We start from the raw sequence: 19,827 nt of genomic DNA, 5'->3' as shown, positions 1-19,827 counted from the left end.
GCCGCTTGGCATGTGGGGAAGAAGAAACTCTTTATATAATAGGTAACATTGATTTTGAGTCTTTGACCATGCTTTTGCAGATCATGCCTGAAATTGGTTACCAATTATTGTACAACTATGCTGACCAAATTCAAAACTGGGTTGGATCTGCAACGTTTATTCTCAAGCTTCAAGATCATTTACCAGGTAAGTTATGGATCTTTGTTTAGATTTTCATCACAACCAGTCTATGGAACTTGATAAAATTGCCGTTTACCTTAAATTCCATTCTACAAAATTTTGCAGCATTCATTGAAGTTGAACCTAACTCTAGCATGAAGTTATATGTTTTGTTTAAAGCAAGAACTTAAGCAACCAACATCTGTCACACTTCTCGCAGTAACACTCTCTAATACTTGTCTCTGTCATATTATACATTCAAAAAGTTTAAGTACATGTATACCATTTGCTAACCAGTCTTATAAGGGAAAGGTAATATAGTACTGATTGTAGTTGTTAATACTGGATTAGGAAGTGACATCATCTACTAGGAAGAAGAATTGGGATTAGGAATTATTGGGAATAAATCTACACTGTATAGTAAATACACCAGGGCTGAGAGCGATTGCTCTCCTACATTCTCGAACCTTTTACTACACTTTAGAGCCTAGTCTCGTTAGCTTTACTGTTCCTCCTTCTGAAGGATATATGCCCGTCTATATGTGGAAAACAAAGCATGATGAACACTTCTTCTCAGTCTAGTTATTCCATTCCGAGGCATCAATACCACAGTTTATATCAGTTTTGTGTTCCATCTTGCTAAAAGCAAGAAGGATTTTTGAGGGTTTAAGGCTTTCAAGTGTGAGTTGTGCATATTATCTCTTAAGGTCCATTTTATGTTTTAATTAGGTTGAATATAACGAGTGAATTATGAATTGTTGCTTCTAAGGGAAATCTTTTTGTTCTAATACCATCAATAACAAGACAATGTTAGAGGCTCTCTCTTTCGAATTATGAGGCCTTGAAACTCGAATAGCTTCCAACGTATTTTGGAATTCATGACCTCATTCATGTTTTACGAAATTCGGCACTAGCTAACAAGATTCTTTTGCATGTGTTTCATAAGAAAATAGTTGTTTTCTTGATAATACAAGTTCTGTATATTTTGGGCGATGATCTAGCTGATTTGGATCTATTAGTCATGACACTAACTAGCTCTCATTTTCACTCCTCCATTTAATTAATCCTAATCTTTTTCATGTGGAATCTTGGTTATGTTTTTACTTAAATGCAGTGTCATGTTCTCTGAATAATGTATTTGCAATCCACTTAACTAACTCTCTTGTTTTAACCTTACTCCCTTCCCCCCAATTAACGCCTCCCTTTAATTGTTCCACCCTTCTCATTTTTCTTTTGATTATACATCAACAGGAACCAGAGGAGATGAAGCCGATGGCTGCCAATGAAATTCTGAAAGATGGTGCTTTTATATGTTCTTTTCCTTTATACGTCATCTTTAGACAGACTTGTTATTCTTTTAACTTCGCCTTACATTAACAGCTTACTCAAGGAAGGCAAATGTATAAATGTTTATACTTCAAGGCTTCAAGCCACTCTATGAGATCATTACTATGTGGAATCCATTCAACACCAAGGTAAACTACTTAGGTGAATTTTGTTTACAGTTTTAAAAAAATGAATTTTCTAACTAAAAGAGTTCGACGGTTCGCGTAATTCAAAAAGGTGAATAGTTTACGTTAGTTTTCTATTTTCTAATTCTGATAACATAATAGGAAGTTCCTATTTTCTACAATTGTTTATTGATAAATATTGGGAAAAGGGTAAAAAATTATCCCTCATTTCATTTATTAGTTAAGTTTATCCTAATTCGGTTATTTATACCCTTGCCGTTATCAAACTTAGCAAATATACCCCTCAATTGGACGGTTTTTCGTAAATCAATTAAAATTATCCGTTTTCCCTCTTTAATCTGAATTTGACCCACTAAACAAAATTAGTTCACACCAAATTGAGATTTTTATAGTAAGTTGGTGAGAAAAGATGGTGGATTTATTATTTTATCACAATTAAAACTTTGTGTCATTTAGTAGGACAATATCTTGCCTAAACCCACTTAGATAGTTGATGGTAATTCTTTTGAGCATTTTTAAGTTTGATACATTTGAATTACCTCTCAAGTTTTGAGAGTTCTAAATTTAAATATTAAAAAATTGCTCATTTATTTGGTGCTTGAATTGCATAATCTGAATTTCTTAATCCACTGTCGATTTCTTTTGTAGTTGATCATGATATTTGAATTAAACTGCATGGAAGACCATCTTCATCGTGCAAGCTTGAGCTCTTATCCAACAATTAGTTGAATTTATATTTAAGTGATTTTTCTTTAGAATTATTTTACGGATGTTTAAGTTATACAATCCATGAATTTCTATATAAAAAAATTACATTTCAATGCTTATGGATATGCTATAATGTATGGTGTTAATTTGATTTTATTGCTATATGTAGAGAGACTCTTGGGTGGTCATACAATTAAGTATATAAACTTTACAAGCGAGAGATGGGTTATATAAAAAAAAATTATAGTATCCAATTAGGGACATATCTTAGAATTCATGAAAGAAGAGCCTATGAACTCAATAATAATTATTTTAGCTGTTAATTTAATATTAGAAATTGTATGAAGCAATTAAAAAATTGGATGTTTCAGACTCATTTTTTTGAAGGATAATCTCTAATGATTTTTAGAACCCCAAACATAATATGTGAGTTAATCTTTGTTTATTTTATGTATTAAGACATTTCTTTGATTCATTTCGTAATCATGATCGTGATAACTTATTCTATAATTATTTGATCTGGTTGTATTTATATCTACTTATGGTGTATTTGATACGATTAAAAATATAATTCCTTTTTGTTAATTCACTGTTGAGTGTTAACAATGATTTTTCATGTCTGGTCTGTGAACATAGTGCCTTTTTTGCACTCTCTTTGTATGTTTTGAAATTATGAACACTTGCTATTCAAAAAGTGACTAATTGTTTTAAATACATACTGCATATCATTTAAAATGATTGTAATACTCAATAATACAAAAAATATATTTAATTTGTTGCAACGCGAAGCTTTGACTAATTTTAAGTCATCTGTATCCCTTAAACTTATTCGCATTATTCACTTAGACACCTCAACTCGATCTTGTACCTATTGAACACCTGTACTCTCCCGAATTTGAATTATTTAAATATTTTTTGCCTGCATATTGTTTGTGATTCACATTTATTAGGTTCGTGAGAGATAATAAATTAGACGTTTTTCATTTTAAAAAAAATATTTCTTCTTCCTTACCTCTTTGCCATTACTTCCTCCACCACATCATCATACACCGTTCTTCTTCCTCTTTTTTCTTAGTACACTTCACTTCCTTACCTTCGTCATTGCTTTCTTTTTTGGCCCCATTGTCATTTATATCAGTATTGTCAGCAGCGTCATAATTGTTCTTGTTTTGACCACCACCATTTGATAGTCCTCTGCCTTTCTTGCCACTCTTTTGAGCAGATCTCCGTCTTGACTTTGATTTCTTCATTAAATTGCTGTATATTTCTGTTAATTTTGTGGGATAATTTTTATGTTATTTTTTGCTTTGCTCAATTTTTTTTATAGTATTTTGGTTGTTATGAACATATTGTTTTGACTTTAAATTGATCTTTATTTGTGGAAGGATTTTCATGCATATATTTGATTAAATTGGGGGAAGAAGATAGTGGGGTTGCCGGATAGCTGGGGAAATGAGGGGGTGGGGAGTTACAATTTTTTTTAAATTTCTTTTACTTAGAAATAATTTCCTTTTTCTTTTATTCTATAATATATTTTTAATATTTTTTTTAATTCAAAAACACGTGTCATTATTTAATTTGTCAAATTATCATGTCACCGCGAGTGTATTTCGCACGTCTTACACTTTTAGCTTATTGTCACAATAATATTCAAATTTGAGAGGGTAAGGGTGTTCAATAGGTACAAGATCGAGTTGAGGTATCTAAGTGAATAATGCGGACAAGTTTAAGAGGCTACAGATGACTTAAGCATAAAAAAATACTAGATAGTTTGAATGAAAATTACGGTTACTATAGATAGATGTACAGTTCGATTACGAATATAAAATATAGTTACTTTAAAGTTTTAAAATTTTTTAAATCATAATCAATCAATGAAAATTTGCACAAAATGAAGTAATTTAAGTTTTTTACATTATCAATGGAATAGACTCTTCTTATTAAAAAAATAAATAAGTACCAGAATAAATTTTACAAAAAATAATATATTTTGTATTGACTAGTTTTTTATTTTTTCTACATGTGTTAACTAGTTCAAAAACTAAAAAAATTAAAAAATACTAGAATAAAAATTTCACATTAATGCAATAAACTCTTCTTATTTTTTTTTAATAAATAAGTACTTAGAATAAAAACTTACAAAAAAATATTATATTTTGTATTAACTGTTTTTTTTTCCGCGTGTATTAACTAGTTCAAAATTCAAAATCTATAAAAAAGACACCACCTGCTCACTTTATAACTCACCACCATCATATTACGGAAGCCATACGCTACCGGATTGCTGATCTTAACTGTTCCGGTGACGATGTCCGATCAAAGCCCTAAATCAATTTTCCCGGTGATCATCTTCTCAAGTAATGCTACTGTTCTTCCCATTATCTTGCTGATTCTTGGCATATTTTAAGGAATTCAAGAAATCTTGGAATTCTTGCATGCATTCTTTTTAAGAAAAAATCAACAACATTAAGCGATTGGTATTCTTAAAAGCATGTGTTAAGGATGTTCAAGAATTATGTTGTAAACCCTAAATCAATTTTCCCGCCGTTCTATCTGCTCTCTACTGATCTTTCCATTATCTTGGTATTCTTCCGTCCATTAAAAAAGAAGGAAGGAAAATTCATGGCGTTTTGAAGTTATATGTTTACTGTCATGGAACATATCAAGAAAATTCAAGAAGTCTTCTAAAAAAAAAATCATGTTGTATGTTAAGGATGTTCAAGAATTTGTTTTTTACTTTTTTAGGGAGATGGGGAGCATTAAGCGAATGTCTGAGGCTATTTGGAGTTCAATTCAGTCAGGGGTAATCTTGTAAGATTTCGCACAGTTTCGATGCTGGTGTCCCCAAGGTGTAATTTACCCTTTCAAAGTTTCAATATTCTTTATCGCACACTCAATTGGACAGACTTTCGTAAACACCCTCACTGGTTAGTTTCTTTTACATGGTCTGGACTTTTTGATTTTTATTGTTTCTTAAAAGTTAAAATTGTGCCATGTACGAGAATGAGGAATTATATTTTTGTTTCTGATTTTGTTATGTTTTGTGGATCAATCATCTCATCATCTGTTAATTTGAATCTATTTGCTTCTTCATTCATCAGGTAACGAAGCATATCGTGTTGAATTTGCTTTCGAAGCCCTTCTCTCTTCTGAGTGTTCTTAGTAGGTTCACCATAATTTTCCTTGCCTGAAAGACATTTATCTTAATTATTTAGATACGCTCTGAAAGCATATAACATGTTAAATCATACTGATAGTATCACGAAATTTTACTGAAATCTGCAATGATAGTTGGTGTTGGAGGAAGGTTGATAGGTGGTGAAAGTGTGCCTAGTACTAACTTGAAGAATTTAGGCATGAATTCTTGAGCTAAAGAGCTAGATTCAATCCCAGGAATTTGCTTCAATGATGATAGAAATGCCGCCGTCTATGGGAAAACTCAGATTAGAACAGAGTACAAACAGGGACTTTTTTGGTCAAATAAATTTGTTAAGACTTATGGACTGACCTAATTGTTTTTTTCTTGAATGTCAATGACTTTGTTATCCCGAACTCATCAATTTTGGGCAAAAGTTGGTCTCTGATCATTTGTAGGGCTAATTAGAGATATTTGTGTCCTTTTACATTGTAGGGCTAATTAGAGATAAAAGTTGGTCTCTGATCATTGTAGGGCAAACGTTGGTCTCTGATCTCATGAACTCATCAATTTTGGGCAAAAGTTGATTGCATGCATTACTCAACTAATAGGCTGTTTGACCATTTGTGTTCATTGGTATCTTTTTACAGATGTTCAGTGGTTACTTTCATCTTCTGTTATGCTTCCGGTTCATCTGGCCCTTCTAACTATGGTTTCGAATGCTTGCTTTACACTAGCAACATCAAAATACTGCAATTTAGATGATATACATGTTTTCCCAGCAAGCTTTGCCCTAAAGGAGAGGCTGTGAGCTCTACTTTTGATTTTTCTTTGTTGGAAATTGTTACTAAAACTTACGGAAGTATCCATTAGGATAGATATAAAACTACTAACTTGGTCTTTGTTCTTGCCATTGTTTACAGGGCAAGTGTTTGCACCTTGGAATTGATGCTTGTAGACAAGATGTTGGTAAAACAGGTAATTCTATATAAGCCTACCTGATAAAAGAGTTGACTGCTGACTGCTAATAAGGAAATTTGTTGGGATTTTTCTTTTTGCAGTCATTGTTTGTGATGTATTTTACAACCAACCAGTTTGAAGGAAGCAAATGCACTCCAAGTACTTCTAGTTTTCTCACAATTCAATCAAATATACTGCTAAAGCTTACTGTCCTGATTGATCTTTTGGTTTGCATATATAATCTGGCAGCCCAAAGAGGGTCTTGCATTCTATGAAGTGTCTCTGCTAAGAATCGCCCTTGTGCATCCCAATGTCTCATACAGTTTTGTTGATATTGATAGGTCCGTCTTTGTTATTCCAGCTAACTTAAGGATATTTCCTTTCTAGTTTCTTAAGATTTTGTTCATTTTCATGGCTTTGCACACGTGCTACTCCTTCTCTGTTGCCGCTATTGTCCAGTGTTTTTGGGATTCATCTGAGTTCCCTTAACAAATTGAATGCAAGGGATGGTTCATTAAAACTCTCAGGATACATCTCAGGTCTTGATGTTTACACAGTGAAAAGTATACAGGCCCAAAATTGATGGATTGGATATGTGACAAGTTATCTTTTCTACACTTTCTTTCCCTAATAACTACTGTTTAATTTGCAGATCCTTCAATATTTTGGTATCCAATTATTTCAGTATATCTTCCTGAACAAAGAAAACTGTAAACTTATCTTTGGTTAGCATTTACTATATTGGATGCTTGTTTTTTACGGTGTTTTTGTTTTCCTTGACCTTTGTAATGCAGATATCAATTCAAGATTTGCTTCCAAAGGACCAATACATAAATTACTTAATAACATAGTGATGAGCAGCGAAGTCGATCTCAGTTATATCCACTGTTTTATTGAACCTAAACTGCCCAAGATCTTTATATGATTTGACTTTGGAGCCTTCAATGACCTCTGTGGAATTTAAGGTGAGATTTTTTGTTGGTATTTATTTTTTAATTGTTTTGGGGTTGGGAAATGAGTGTGAGTCTTTGGATTTATTTTTGTAGAATTGAGTTTGTGTTGGGGCTTTTCTGTGAGAATTAGTTTGAGTTCTCAGTAAAAAATATTTCAAAACACCTAATCATTTTCTGAAACATTAATATGGGTGAAATAAATAGGTTAAAACTGGCTAAACATCATTATTTATTACTAATTGTATTGGAATTCAAAGTATTAAAAAGGACCGAACCCCCTGACCAGCAAGGCCTTGTGTCACAGCTGTTCCTGGAGTCCGTAGAGCAAAATAATCTTTCTGTTGTTATGGGAGAACAATGTAAAACCACGTTTCTAGCTTCTTTTGGTTGCAAAACCAAACTGGCCAATGTTAACAAGGACATTTCGTATATATTTGTTTTACTGATTGGAGTATTGTATTTCTTATTACAATGTGTTTGCTGCTTCTAAGACTGACATTCTTCCAGTTAGAACTTACTTTCCTACTTTCCTGATTTTTGCTTACCCAATCATTCCCAACCTGATGGATTTAGAGTTGCAACGACAAGTTTACCTGAATCCAGTATAGCCAACGCAGAGTACAAATTTACGTGTAAAAATTCATTACTTAGATCCTTAGAAGTTGAATTCATAGAGTTTTAAATCTTGAATTCGGCTCATTAAACTCTAACAATAAACATTTCAAGAGAGCTAAGGGTTTTAGCTACATATTAAACTTTCTCCCAAGTCAAACTTTGGCAATCTATCAAAAAGAATGCAGAAAATATAATACATGTTAATTGCGTGTTCCCCGATAATGCCGAAATGATTAAGTGGATAAGGTACAAGAACATGACAAAAATGAGACTACAGCCGATTAACATGTAAAAAACTTGAGCATGAGTATGAAGCTGCTGCTTTGTTTGATGGGTGAGAATGTAATACAATCAATCGTCTTATGAGAGCCAGTAGTCGTCATCGCTATCTTATTCTTGAATGGCTACACCTTTACCTTTGTTGTTACTTTTGCCAGTAGGTGTAGTAGAATCAGGTGTTGAACCATTCGTCACAGCAGGAGCTGAACTATCCTCTGTCGCCTTGTATGATAATACTCGTCTCTTTTGGGGTTTAGCGGTTCTTTTCTCATAAGTGATTTCATAGTAATAGGAGTCATTGGTAAGCTGAACATCTAATTTTTATCCAAATACATTTTGCACGCTCATCATCGTTCACGGTTACCTCGTCAATACAGATGATGTCAAGAATTAACAACTTGTGCTTAGCTACATATTCCCCCATCCTTTTCCTCCAAGATATTATCCCTCCTTCTCACAAACGGCAGTGACCGGTGAGGCTCTTCAATGAATTCTTATGTTCCGTTGTTTGCTACTTCTGATGACAAGGGGGCACATGCTTTATATGAAAATTGATGCTATCATAAATATTTCTCTCCAAATGAATATTTTTATGACACAACTCTTATTTCTTTTTTCCATGAGATTTACTTCCTTATATGTTTGTTATTCTTATAAGTTGTGTACTCCTAGTTTGAACTTTAGTCTAGTTTCCACTTTCCACCAAATATCTGTTGCTATAGGCATTTGGACCTGCTATGTTAAGGTGGATGACAATGGTAAGTATTAGATTCTTTGACATTGATTTAATGCATTTTGATGTGTAGAAAGTTATGCCCGATTTTATTATTTTACTTCATCACCTGAAGTTGTACCTTCTTTTGAAGGATCTAGTGTCTCATGAGATGGACTGGTGTTGATGGGAAAAAGCTATGGTAATCTTTTTGCAAAATGTTGGACTGACATCATCTTTTTTATTGTATTGATGCTGCTTGTCCATAATTTATTTTGCCTGAAACTATGATGTTCATAACTTGGAATGGGATTGCAGGCATTACTCAACTGATAGGTTGTTTAACTGTTTGTGTTCATTAGTATCTTTTTACAGATATTCTTTTATTTATTATTTTGCAGTTTTACTTGTAATTGGGAAAAGTGGTTTGGCTGTTCACAACGCAAAATATTGATGCTTACATTTTGTTTTTGCTTTTATTGTAATATGTTCATGTACATCGCATTTCTGGTGCTTCATTTTCAATAAAATACTTTCTTTACCTGTATCGCGTCCCCAAAAAAAGGGGGAGGATATATATATGGAGCCAGAGAGAGATGAAATTTATTTTTTGTTGATCACTACTGCATGTAGAAATGTTTTGATTATTTGTTAGATCAGAAGTTGAGTTGGAACATACTTATTGGTGCTTAGCTACTTTTAGTCCAGCTTATGGAGACACTATATGTGCCTGTTCTTTCATATTCTGTTTTGCTTCCTTTTTGTCTGGCCTTTTAACTATGGTTTGGTATGCTTGCTTTACACCAGCTACATCAAAATAGAACCATTCAGATTATATGTACGCTTCCCCAGCAAGATTTGGCTTTGAAGGAGATGCTCTGAGCTTTATTTCTGACGTTTCCTTGTTGGAAATTGTTACTAAAACTCACGGGAGGCCAAATGGATATCGTAAGGTTTTGAAGGTAAAGTTCTTTCAAGTTTTAGTTGGTAGTATCCATTAGGATAGGTATAAAACTACTAACTTGGTCTTTGTTCTTGGAATTGATGATTGTAGACAAAATGTTGGTACAACAGGTAATCCTGTATAAGCCCTACCTACCTGATACATGAGTTGATGTTGTTTGCTTATAAGAAAATTTCTTGGGATTTTCTCTTTACAGTCATTGTTCGTGATGTATTTTACAACCAACCAGTTCGAAGGAAGCAAATACACTCCCAAGTACTTCTAGTTTTCTCAAAATTCAAACAAATAAATAATTTTGATTTACATACCTCTTAAGCTGTATTCTTTCCTGATTGATCTTTTGGTTTGCATATATAATATGGAAGCCCAAAGAGGGTCTTGCATTCTCTGAAAGAGTCTCTGCTAAGAATACTCCTTGTGCATCCCAGTGGCTCCTTCAAAATTGTTGATTTTGAAAGGTCCGTCTTTGTTACACCAGCTAACTTAAAGATATTTCCTGTATGGTTTCTTAGATTTTGTTCATTTGCATGCAGTGTGGATTACCAGCTTTGAACATGTGCTTCTCCTTCTCTATTGCCTCTATTGTCTAGTGGGTTTGGGATTCATCCTTAACAATTTGAATGGAAGCGATGGTTCATTGAAGCTCTCAGGATACATCTCAGGTCCTGATGTTTACACAGGCCCAAATTGATGGGTATACAGGTCCTCATGTTTACACAGTGGAGGTATACAAGCCCAAATTGATGGGTAAGAGATGTGATCAAGTTATCTATTCTACTCTTTGTTTCCCTAACAACCACTGTTTATTTGTAGGTCCTTCAATAGTTCTGTATTCACTTATTTCAGTTTATTTTCCTAAACAATGCAGTGTTATCAAATGCGAAAAGCGCAAAAAAGTTCTAAGGTTCATTGGGGCTTTAAGCGCAGAGCACAAATAAAGTGTGGGCTTTAATGAAAAAAGGTGCAAAGGGAGAAAAATATACAAATATATATGTTTAGTCCAAGACCAATAATTATAAACATTAATGACAAATATATGACCAAGAAATTGAAAAAAAAGAATGATAAAGTGAAATATCAATTGTTTAGTGTCACTTCTTGAAAAGAGGCTCATTGGCAAGGAAAAGTTTGCCTTAGAACCTTGATGACCACACTGAAGCGCATATAAAGCGAGGCGAAGCGTTTAACATGTTTTGAGCCTCGCTTCAGGGCTTAAGCGTGCTTACAGCGCGCCTTTGACAACATTGGAACAAAGAAAATGGAAAACTAATCTTTGGTTAGCATTTACTATATTGGATGCTTCTTTTCTACGGTGTTTCTGTTTTCCTTGACCTTCGTAATGCAGATATCAATTCAAGATTTATTTCCAAAAGACCAATACATAAATTACTTAATAACATAACGATGAGCAGCGAAGTCGATCTCAGATATATCCACTGTTTTGTTGAACCTAAACTGCCCAAGATATTTACATATTGACTCTGGAGCCTTCAATGACCTCTTTGGAGTTTAAAGTGAGATTTTTTTGTTGGTATTTATTATTTAATTGTTTTGGGGTTGGGAAATGAGTGTGAGTCTTTGGATTTATTTTTGTAGAATTGAGCTTGTGTTAGGTCTTTTTTGTGAGAAATGGTTTGGATTGTTTTGTGTAAAAAATATTTCAAAACACCTAGGTATTATTGAATGGAAGTTCCACTCGCACAACTCTAAAAAAATTAAGTAGTTTAATTAAAAGAAGTTGTGATTTGTAGTATATGAATGAAGACACTCAATTGGACAGACTTTCGTAAACACTCTCACTGGTTAGTTTCTTTTACATGGTCTAGACTTTTTGATTTCTATTGTTTCTTAAAAGTTGAAAATTGTGCCATGTAAGAGAATGGGGAATTATATTTTTATTTCTGATTTTGTTAATGGTTTGAGGATCAATAGAGGTGGACTGCTGAGAATACGGCAAGTTGTGCTTTTATGCAATTTTCATCACTTTAGACTAGTTGCACAAAAGGCAGTGATCGTTGAGGCTCTTCAATGAATTCTTATGTTCCTTTGTTTGCTACCTCTGATGACGAGGGCATATGCTTTATATGAAAATTGATATACCTTTTCTCCTCTTAGTATGATGCTCCATTCTAGTATCATAAATACATTTTTTTCCAAATGAATATTCTGATATCGCAACTCTATTTCTTTTTTCCATGAGACTTACTTCCTCATATGACTGTTCTTTTTATGTTTGTTATCTTATATGTAGTGTACTCCTAGTTTGACCTTAACCCAGTTTCCACCAGGTATATGAGCAATAGGCAGTGGGACCTGCTATGTTAAGGTGGATGACTATGGTAAGTATTAGTTTCTTTGACATTGATCTAATGCATTTTAATGTGCAAAAAGTTCTGCTCAGTTTATTATTTTACTTCATCATCTGAAGTTGTACTTTCTTTTGTGTTTCATGAGATGTACTGGTGCTGATGGAAGAAATATATGGTAATCTTTTTGCAAAGTGTTGTACTGAAGTTGAGCTGGAACATACACATTTGCGCATAGGACTTTTAGCCCAAGACAGTATATGCGCCTGTTTCTTTCACTTCTCTTCTGTTTCCTTTTTGTCTGGCCATTCTAACTATGGTGTCGTATGCTTCCTTTACACCAGCGGAGAGAGAGAAGGACCGATTGTAAATGATGCTGGTCTTTTGCTAAGGCTGCCTGCCAGCAGGTCTAACCTGTATGAGATACAATCTACATTTTAGAGGAACTAGCTTCATTTGAAAATTAACGTTCTAACAGTTTTAAGAAATAGTAGAAATTATTAATTAGAATGAGGGGATTAAGGAAAAGCTTGAATAGGCTCTGAGGAAGTGACAAAATTTTCTTATTTTTCTTTGATGAGTGGAGGAAGTGGGAGCACATGCAATCAGAGGAGTCCGCGTTTGGTTCCTTTTAGTTTTCGACTGCATACTATGGACTGGATCAAACTTGAAAACTGTTGCACTTCTTAGGATTACTGAATTTTCTTTCAACTGATTACATAGTCTGATTATGTAGACATTTTGCTATGAATTGGAAAGAAAGCTATTGACTTCAATGCTATGCTATTTATTAGAAATGCTTTTCATTACCAGCTCAGAGTTTCCACTTTGTTTGACTTATCACCACAAAGAAAAAAAAGGGTGGGTGGGGTGGGTGGGGGATAGATGTGGTTCTTGTTTGTCTATTAGAACATGTCACTTGTTCATTTTTTGTTCCATGTTTAATGTGCAATCAAATTGCTAGAAATGATGTGCAGAATTATATCCCTTTGTTGGCTCAATTGATACTGATTGTCTTTATTTGATAAAGTTATTTTGCTGTGTTTTTCTAGAAATCTTATGGTGACTGGTTTGTTCTTAATGTTACTTGTAGGATTGCCCCTTCCTTCTCTTTATTGAGGACACTGTCGCGAATCTCTAGACTAGAAGTAACTTTGTTGATGAGAGCAATTGTACTCAACATTTTTATGCAATTGTAAAAAAAAAAACTTTATTTATGGTCTTGTAGTCTTGTTACTTTTTTCCCCAATCTTTCAGGTTAGTTCCCATGGATTATCTTTATCTTAATTTTATCCATTTTCTCCATTCTTGATTTAGTGTTCTTGCTCATGGTTTTTTTTGAGCTGTTTGGCGAAAAATCCATTTCTATAACTTTGTTTCAGAGCCAGCTGGGGACTTGATGGCCATGAAAAAAGTCTTACTGTATATGTATTAAAGCTGAAGCAATTAACTCTTGATTATAAACAAAAACAATTTGGATAAATCTTGATGTGTCGTAGTTATGGAAAATTACTTTGGAGTTGTCAAGGACGATGATCAGCATCATCAGATGGAACTGCCAGCTGGATTTCGATATCAATTTCTTTGCTATTGCTGTTGGTGCTGTAGATTTGAACAAAACTGAACCTTGGGACCTCCAATGTTGAGCCTTTTCATTTATTTGTTGGAAATGGTTACTAAAACTCACTGGAGGCCAAATGAATATCGTAAGGTTTTGAAGGTAAAGTTCTTTTGAGATTCAATTGGTAGTATTCATTAGTCTAGGTATAAAACTACTAACTTGGTATTTGTTCTTGTCATTGTTTACAGGACGACAAGTGTTTGTACCTTGGATTGATGATTGTAGACAAGAGGTTGGTACAACATGTAATTCTGTATAAGCCTACTTGACACATGAATTGACTGATGTTTGCCAATAAGGAAATTTGTTGGGATTTTTCTTTTTGCATTCATTGTTTGTGATGTATTTTACAACCAACCCGTTCGAAGGAAGCGAATGCATTCCAAGTACTTCTATTTTTCTCACAATTCAAACAAATGAAAAATATTGATTTACGTAGTTTACTTCTAAATCTGTGCTCTGTCTTGTTTGATCATTTGGTTTGCGTATATAATCTGGAAGCCCAAAGAGGGTATCACATTCTCTGAAAGAGCCTCTACTAAGAATTGCCCTTGTGCATCTCAGTGTCTCCTTCAAAATTGTTGATATTGAAAGGTTTGTCTCTGTTATACCAGCTAACTTAGGATATTTCCTGTCTGGATTCTTAGATTTTGTTCATTTGCATGCAGTGAGTATGACCTACTTTTCACACGTGCTTCTCCTTCCCCATTACCGCTATTTTCTAGTGGGTTTGGGATTCATCTGAGTTTCCTTAATAATTTGAATGCAATCGATGGTTCATTCAAGCTCAGCAGATACATCTTAGGTTGTGATGCTTACACAGTGAAGGTATACAGGCCCAAATTGATGGATAATCTATGTGATAAGTTATCTTTTCTGCACCTTGTTTCTCTAAAAACCATTGTTTAATTTGCAGGTCCTTCAATAGTTCTGTATCCACTTATGTCAGTATATTTTCCTGAACAAAGAAAACGGAAACCTAATCTTTGGTTAGCATTTAATATATCGAATTCTTGTTTTTCACGGTGTTTTTGTTTTCCCTTGACCTTCATAATGGAGATACCAATTCAAGATTTGCTTCCAAAGGACCAATACATAAATTACTTAACAACATTACGATGAGTTTTGACAGTCTTCTGACATTGACCAGCGAAGTAGATCTCTGATATATCCACTGTTTTTGTTGAACCTATACTGCCCAAGATCTTTATATGATTTAACTTTGGAGCCTTCAAAGGCCTATATGGAATTTAAGGTGAGATTTTTTGTTGGCATTTATTTTTTTAATTGTTTATGGGTTGGGAAACGAGTGTGGGTCTTTGGATTTACTTTTGTAGAATTCAGTTTGTGTTAGGGCTTGTTTCGTGAGAATTAGTTTTGGTTATTTTCTGAAAAAATAATTCACATCTCTTATTAATGGGTGAGGGACTAACTTTTTACTAACACCTAGCATAATCTAATATTGGATGCCAGTCAAGTACAAAGTGGGGAAGCCACCTTAGTTTGCTTATAGTAAGAAACTGAATATCACTGGAAGATCTGGATAGAGTAGTGAAGCTTTACCAGGAAAGTGAATGTTGCTGTCAGAAAAATGACCAGAAAGAGATGCAAGTACATGAATAATCACCGGTAAGAGGCTCAATGTTGTGGGAACGATCCTCAGAAAGAGGCGCGACACGACTGTCTGAAAATAGTCATGACTCTGTCAGAAAGTTATATTAAAGAGGCGTGACTCTATTAGAACGGCTTTTGGAGATCGGCATGACATCGCTGGAACTGTCATTGGAAAGAGGTCTTCTTGACCAGTTGCCAAAAAGAGGCTTGTTCACTCCGTAACAACCACCGGAGAGAGATAAGATACTGAAGAGAGAAAGGCTGATTGTAAATGGTGCCAGCCTTTGGCTAAGGCTGCCTGTCAGCAGGTCTAACCTGTGGGGAAGTGCTTCCGAATAGCATGATCCTGGGTTTGGATTCCTCTGTCAGATTGAAAGTTCAAGTCGGTCAATTGATCGATCTCTTGCTCATTGTACAGTTGGTGTAAACTGGAAATCGAGAAGCTCTGTGCAGCCCTTTCATCCAATGCCAGGTAAATTATCCTTTAGTGCTTGTTTGTATTAATAATCAACGATTTCAGAAAATGTGTGCAACTAGTTAATGTTATTTTCCACCGTGCAGAAACTAGAGCTGTATGGAGACTGCAGCATTCTGCAAAAGCTATTTGCTCAGAGCTGCCACAGCAGTCGTCCCATCAGTGTTAAATAGACCACCATAACTACATCATTATCTCTATCTTCTCCATCACTTCTGTCTTTTTGCATATACAATGCTAAAGGAAATGTAGGAATGTGTATATCTCTTTGTCAATGGATTATGCCATATTTATTTTTCACATTCTTGTTCTTCAGACCTTCCGTCTCCTGTTCGTTTTCAAAAGAAGTGTAGAGATCTGGGTTTAGAATTCTTCCGGATTTTTTCCGTGTTTGTTAATTTCATTTTAGATTGTTGTGGGTTTAGCTTGATAGTGATACAGATTTGGGGTTTAGGCCTAATTAGAAGGAAGAAACATTTGAGTATAATGTTACGGTGCTTAATAAAGTTTGATTATTTTTTCGATTTCCTTTGTTATTGGTTGTTGTGGGTCAATTAATTTCAAGCTAAGGGTATATTGGATAGCATGCATCCAGCCCTTTCTGTCGTCATCTTTCATGGCCTTTTCTATTGCTGTACTTTTCTCCGCTAAATAATTTCTTTTCTTTGCTCGATTGAATTTTCATTGATTTCTCATGACTTTCCTGTTTCTACAGGCATCCTCTTGCCCAAAAGGTAAGCTTTTCTTCTATATATATGTATTTGCGTCTCTTTGTATGTGTTTCAGTTTTGGATTTTTTTTCTCTTGTTTTCCATGTGTTAAATGCTTGACGTGTTGTATTTCTGCATTTATTTTTTGCTTGGAGCTGTCTTGGAGTACTCATGTAGTTGTTGAGATTGTGGAGAGTGAAAATCACTTTTAGGGAATTTTCTCCAAATTTGAGGTAAACTATCAACCAGTACTCTGTTCTTTTGTGTTTGATGGGTTATGTTTGATTATACGTTCAAATTAAGCCAAGCTTTGCTCGGTTGATTGACTTGTGATGAGGAACATGCGAAACTTAAAACATTCAATTGGCTAGGTTGATAACAAATTATTTGGAGCTGAACTAGGATAACCAAATTTTCTAAGAGAGAATGTGAATATATAAAAATGACAAAAGTAGTTGAAAATTGTTACATGCATGGTTTTAACTTTTAGGGATGAGTTGTATTTGGTCAAATTATATATATAAAGGTAGATGTATATTTGTATCCTGGTTAGGAAGAGTTAAAGAGAAGAAGGCCTAAACAACCTTTTTCTCCCCCACCCCACCTAGTTAATTCTTTAAAGTTCGTTTTTATCTCACACAAATAAACTCTATTTATGACCCTTCAGGGTGGCTCTTGGGACTTCCATGTTGGAAGTCTCAAGTTCGAAACAATTTGCCAGCGAAAGCAAGGGGTTTGCCTTCTGGGTCGAGCTCGTCGTATACAAATATCGGAGGTGCAATAGAAAGCACCGAAGAAGAATCAAGAGTCTGAAATCCTACACTTGGCCCTTGAACTGGCGGTGTAGCACCAACTATAATAGGAGAGCCTGAAGTACCTGGAAGGACACCTGTTGCCCCCATCACTCTGTCTGTCTCCCCATTGGACCTCTCTGTGTGGTTTGCGAGCTATTGCATAGTAGCTAGGTTTACCCTGTGCGCACCCAAAGGATAGCGGATGCGGGTTTTCCTTGTCATTAAAAAAAAAATTATTTATGGTCGTGTAGTCTTGTTACTTTTTTTCCCAATCTTTCAGGTTAGTTCCCATGGATTCTCTTTATCCTAATTTTATCCATCTTCTCCATTCTTGATTTAGTGTTCTTGCTCATGGTTTTTTTTGAGCGGTTTGGCGAAAAATCCATTTCTATAACTTTGTTTCAGAGCCAGCTGGGGACTTGATGGCCATGAAAAAAGTCTTACTGTATATGTATTAAAGCTGAAGCAATTAACTCTTGATTTTAAACAAAAACAATTTGGATAAATCTTGAGGTGTCGTAGTTATGGAAAATTACTTTGGAGTTGTCAAGGACGATGATCAGCGTCATCAGATGGAACTGCCAGCTGGATTTCGATATCAATTTCTTTGCTATTGTTGTTGGTGCTGTAGATTTGAACAAAATTTAACCTTGGGACCTCCAATGTTGAGCCTTTTCATTTATTTGTTGGAAATTGTTACTAAAACTCACTGGAGGCCAAATGAATATCGTAAGGTTTTGAAGGTAAAGTTCTTTTGAGATTCAGTTGGTAGTATTCATTAGTCTAGGTATAAAACTACTAACTTGGTGTTTGTTCTTGTCATTGTTTACAAGACGGCAAGTGTTTGTACCTTGGATTGATGATTGTAGACAAGAGGTTGATACAACATGTAATTATGTATAAGCCTACTTGACACATGAGTTGACTGTTGTTTGCCAATAAGGAAATTTGTTGGGATTTTTCTTTTTGCATTCATTATTTGTGATGTATTTTACAACCAACCCGTTCGAAGGAAGCGAATGCATTCCAAGTACTATTTTTCTCACAATTCAAACAAATGAAAAATATTGATTAGAGTAGTTTACTTCTAAATCTGTGCTCTGTCTTGTTTGATCTTTTGGTTTGCGTATATAATCTGGAAGCCCAAAGAGGGTATCACATTCTCTGAAAGAGCCTCTGCTAAGAATCGCCCTTGTGCATCCCAGTGTCTCCTTCAAAATTGTTGATATTGAAAGGTTTGTCTCTGTTATACCAGCTAACTTAGGATATTTCCTGTCTGGATTCTTAGATTTTGTTCATTTGCATGCAGTGAGTATGACCTACTTTGCACACATACTTCTCCTTCCCCATTGCCGCTATTGTCCAGTGGGTTTGGGATTCATCTGAGTTCCCTTAATAATTTGAATGCAATCGATGGTTCATTCAATCTCACCAGATACATCTTAGGTTGTGATGTTTACACAGTGAAGGTATACAGGCCCAAATTGATGGATAATATATGTGATAAGTTATCTTTTCTGCACCTTGTTTCTCTAAAAAACATTGTTTAATTTGCAGGTCCTTCAATAGATTTGTATCCACTTATGCCGGTATATTTTCCTGAACAAAGAAAACGGAAACCTAATCTTTGGTGAGCATTTACTATATCGGATTCTTTTTTTTCATGGTGTTTTTGTTTTTCCTTGACCTTCATAATGGAGATACCAATTCAAGATTTGCTTCCAAAGGACCAATACATAAATTACTTAATAACATAACGATGAGTTTTGACAGTCTTCTGACATTGACCAGCGAAGTAGATCTCTGATATATCCGCTGTTTTTGTTGCACCTATACTGCCCAAGATCTTTATATGAACCTATAGCCACCTTAGTTTGCTTATAGTAAGAAACTGAATATCACTGGAAGATCTGGCTAGAGTAGTGAAGCTTACCCGGAAAGTGAATGTTGCTGTCAGAAAAATGACCAGAAAGAGATGCAAGTACATGAATAATCACCTGTAAGAGGCTCAAAGTTGTTAGAACGATCCTCAGAAAGAGGTGCGACACGACCTGACAATCATCTGAAAATATTCATGACTCTGTCAGAAAGTTATAGGAAAGAGGCGTGACTCTATTAGAATGGTTATTGGAGAGAGGCATGACATCGCTAGAACTGTCATTGGAAAGAGGTCTTCTTGACCAGTTGGCAAAAAGAGGCATGTTCACTCCGTAACAACCACCGGAGAGAGATAAGATACTAAAGAGAGAAGGGCCGATTGTAAATGGTGCCAGCCTTTGGCTAAGGCTGCCTGTCAATAGGTCTAACCTGTATGAGATACAATCCACATCTTAGAGGAACTAGCTTCAT

At 34.8% G+C, this 19,827-nt stretch overlaps 2 protein-coding genes and 1 long non-coding RNA gene across 7 annotated transcripts; all 3 read left to right on the top strand.

Moving 5' to 3' along the window:
- Positions 1-2,446, top strand: LOC129872997 (uncharacterized). The gene is made up of 3 exons (XR_008762634.1): positions 1-186; positions 1,411-1,634; positions 2,280-2,446. It is a non-coding gene; the product is annotated as an uncharacterized LOC129872997 (long non-coding RNA).
- A 2,102-nt stretch (positions 2,447-4,548) lies between these two features.
- On the top strand, positions 4,549-13,426 carry LOC129872189 (uncharacterized). Of its 5 annotated transcripts, XM_055947082.1 has the most exons (9): positions 4,549-4,696; positions 6,126-6,282; positions 6,399-6,453; positions 10,155-10,213; positions 10,324-10,416; positions 10,492-10,705; positions 10,827-10,919; positions 12,247-12,297; positions 12,413-13,105. In XM_055947082.1, the coding sequence occupies exons 1-6, from the start codon at positions 4,648-4,650 to the stop codon at positions 10,508-10,510; spliced, it is 432 nt and encodes a 143-aa protein (XP_055803057.1). In that variant the 5' UTR covers positions 4,549-4,647; the 3' UTR covers positions 10,511-10,705; positions 10,827-10,919; positions 12,247-12,297; positions 12,413-13,105. The 5 variants fall into 5 exon arrangements, with proteins under 5 accessions (XP_055803057.1, XP_055803054.1, XP_055803056.1 ...); XM_055947079.1 differs by lacking the exons at positions 10,827-10,919; positions 12,413-13,105 and adding an exon at positions 13,358-13,426; XM_055947081.1 differs by lacking the exons at positions 10,827-10,919; positions 12,413-13,105 and adding an exon at positions 13,358-13,426 and having other exon boundaries at positions 12,237-12,297.
- Positions 13,427-13,440: 14 nt separating this feature from the next.
- LOC129872190 (DNA mismatch repair protein MLH3-like) lies at positions 13,441-14,989 on the top strand. The gene is made up of 6 exons (XM_055947084.1): positions 13,441-13,984; positions 14,074-14,117; positions 14,387-14,479; positions 14,554-14,713; positions 14,802-14,817; positions 14,945-14,989. The coding sequence occupies exons 1-5, from the start codon at positions 13,904-13,906 to the stop codon at positions 14,811-14,813; spliced, it is 390 nt and encodes a 129-aa protein (XP_055803059.1). The 5' UTR covers positions 13,441-13,903; the 3' UTR covers positions 14,814-14,817; positions 14,945-14,989.
- The last annotated feature ends 4,838 nt before the right edge of the window (positions 14,990-19,827 follow it).

The sequence above is a fragment of the Solanum dulcamara genome, chromosome 11, assembly GCF_947179165.1.
Source record: "Solanum dulcamara chromosome 11, daSolDulc1.2, whole genome shotgun sequence".
Taxonomy (NCBI): Eukaryota; Viridiplantae; Streptophyta; class Magnoliopsida; order Solanales; family Solanaceae; genus Solanum; species Solanum dulcamara.
This window is presented reverse-complemented; position numbering and strand designations above follow the sequence as displayed.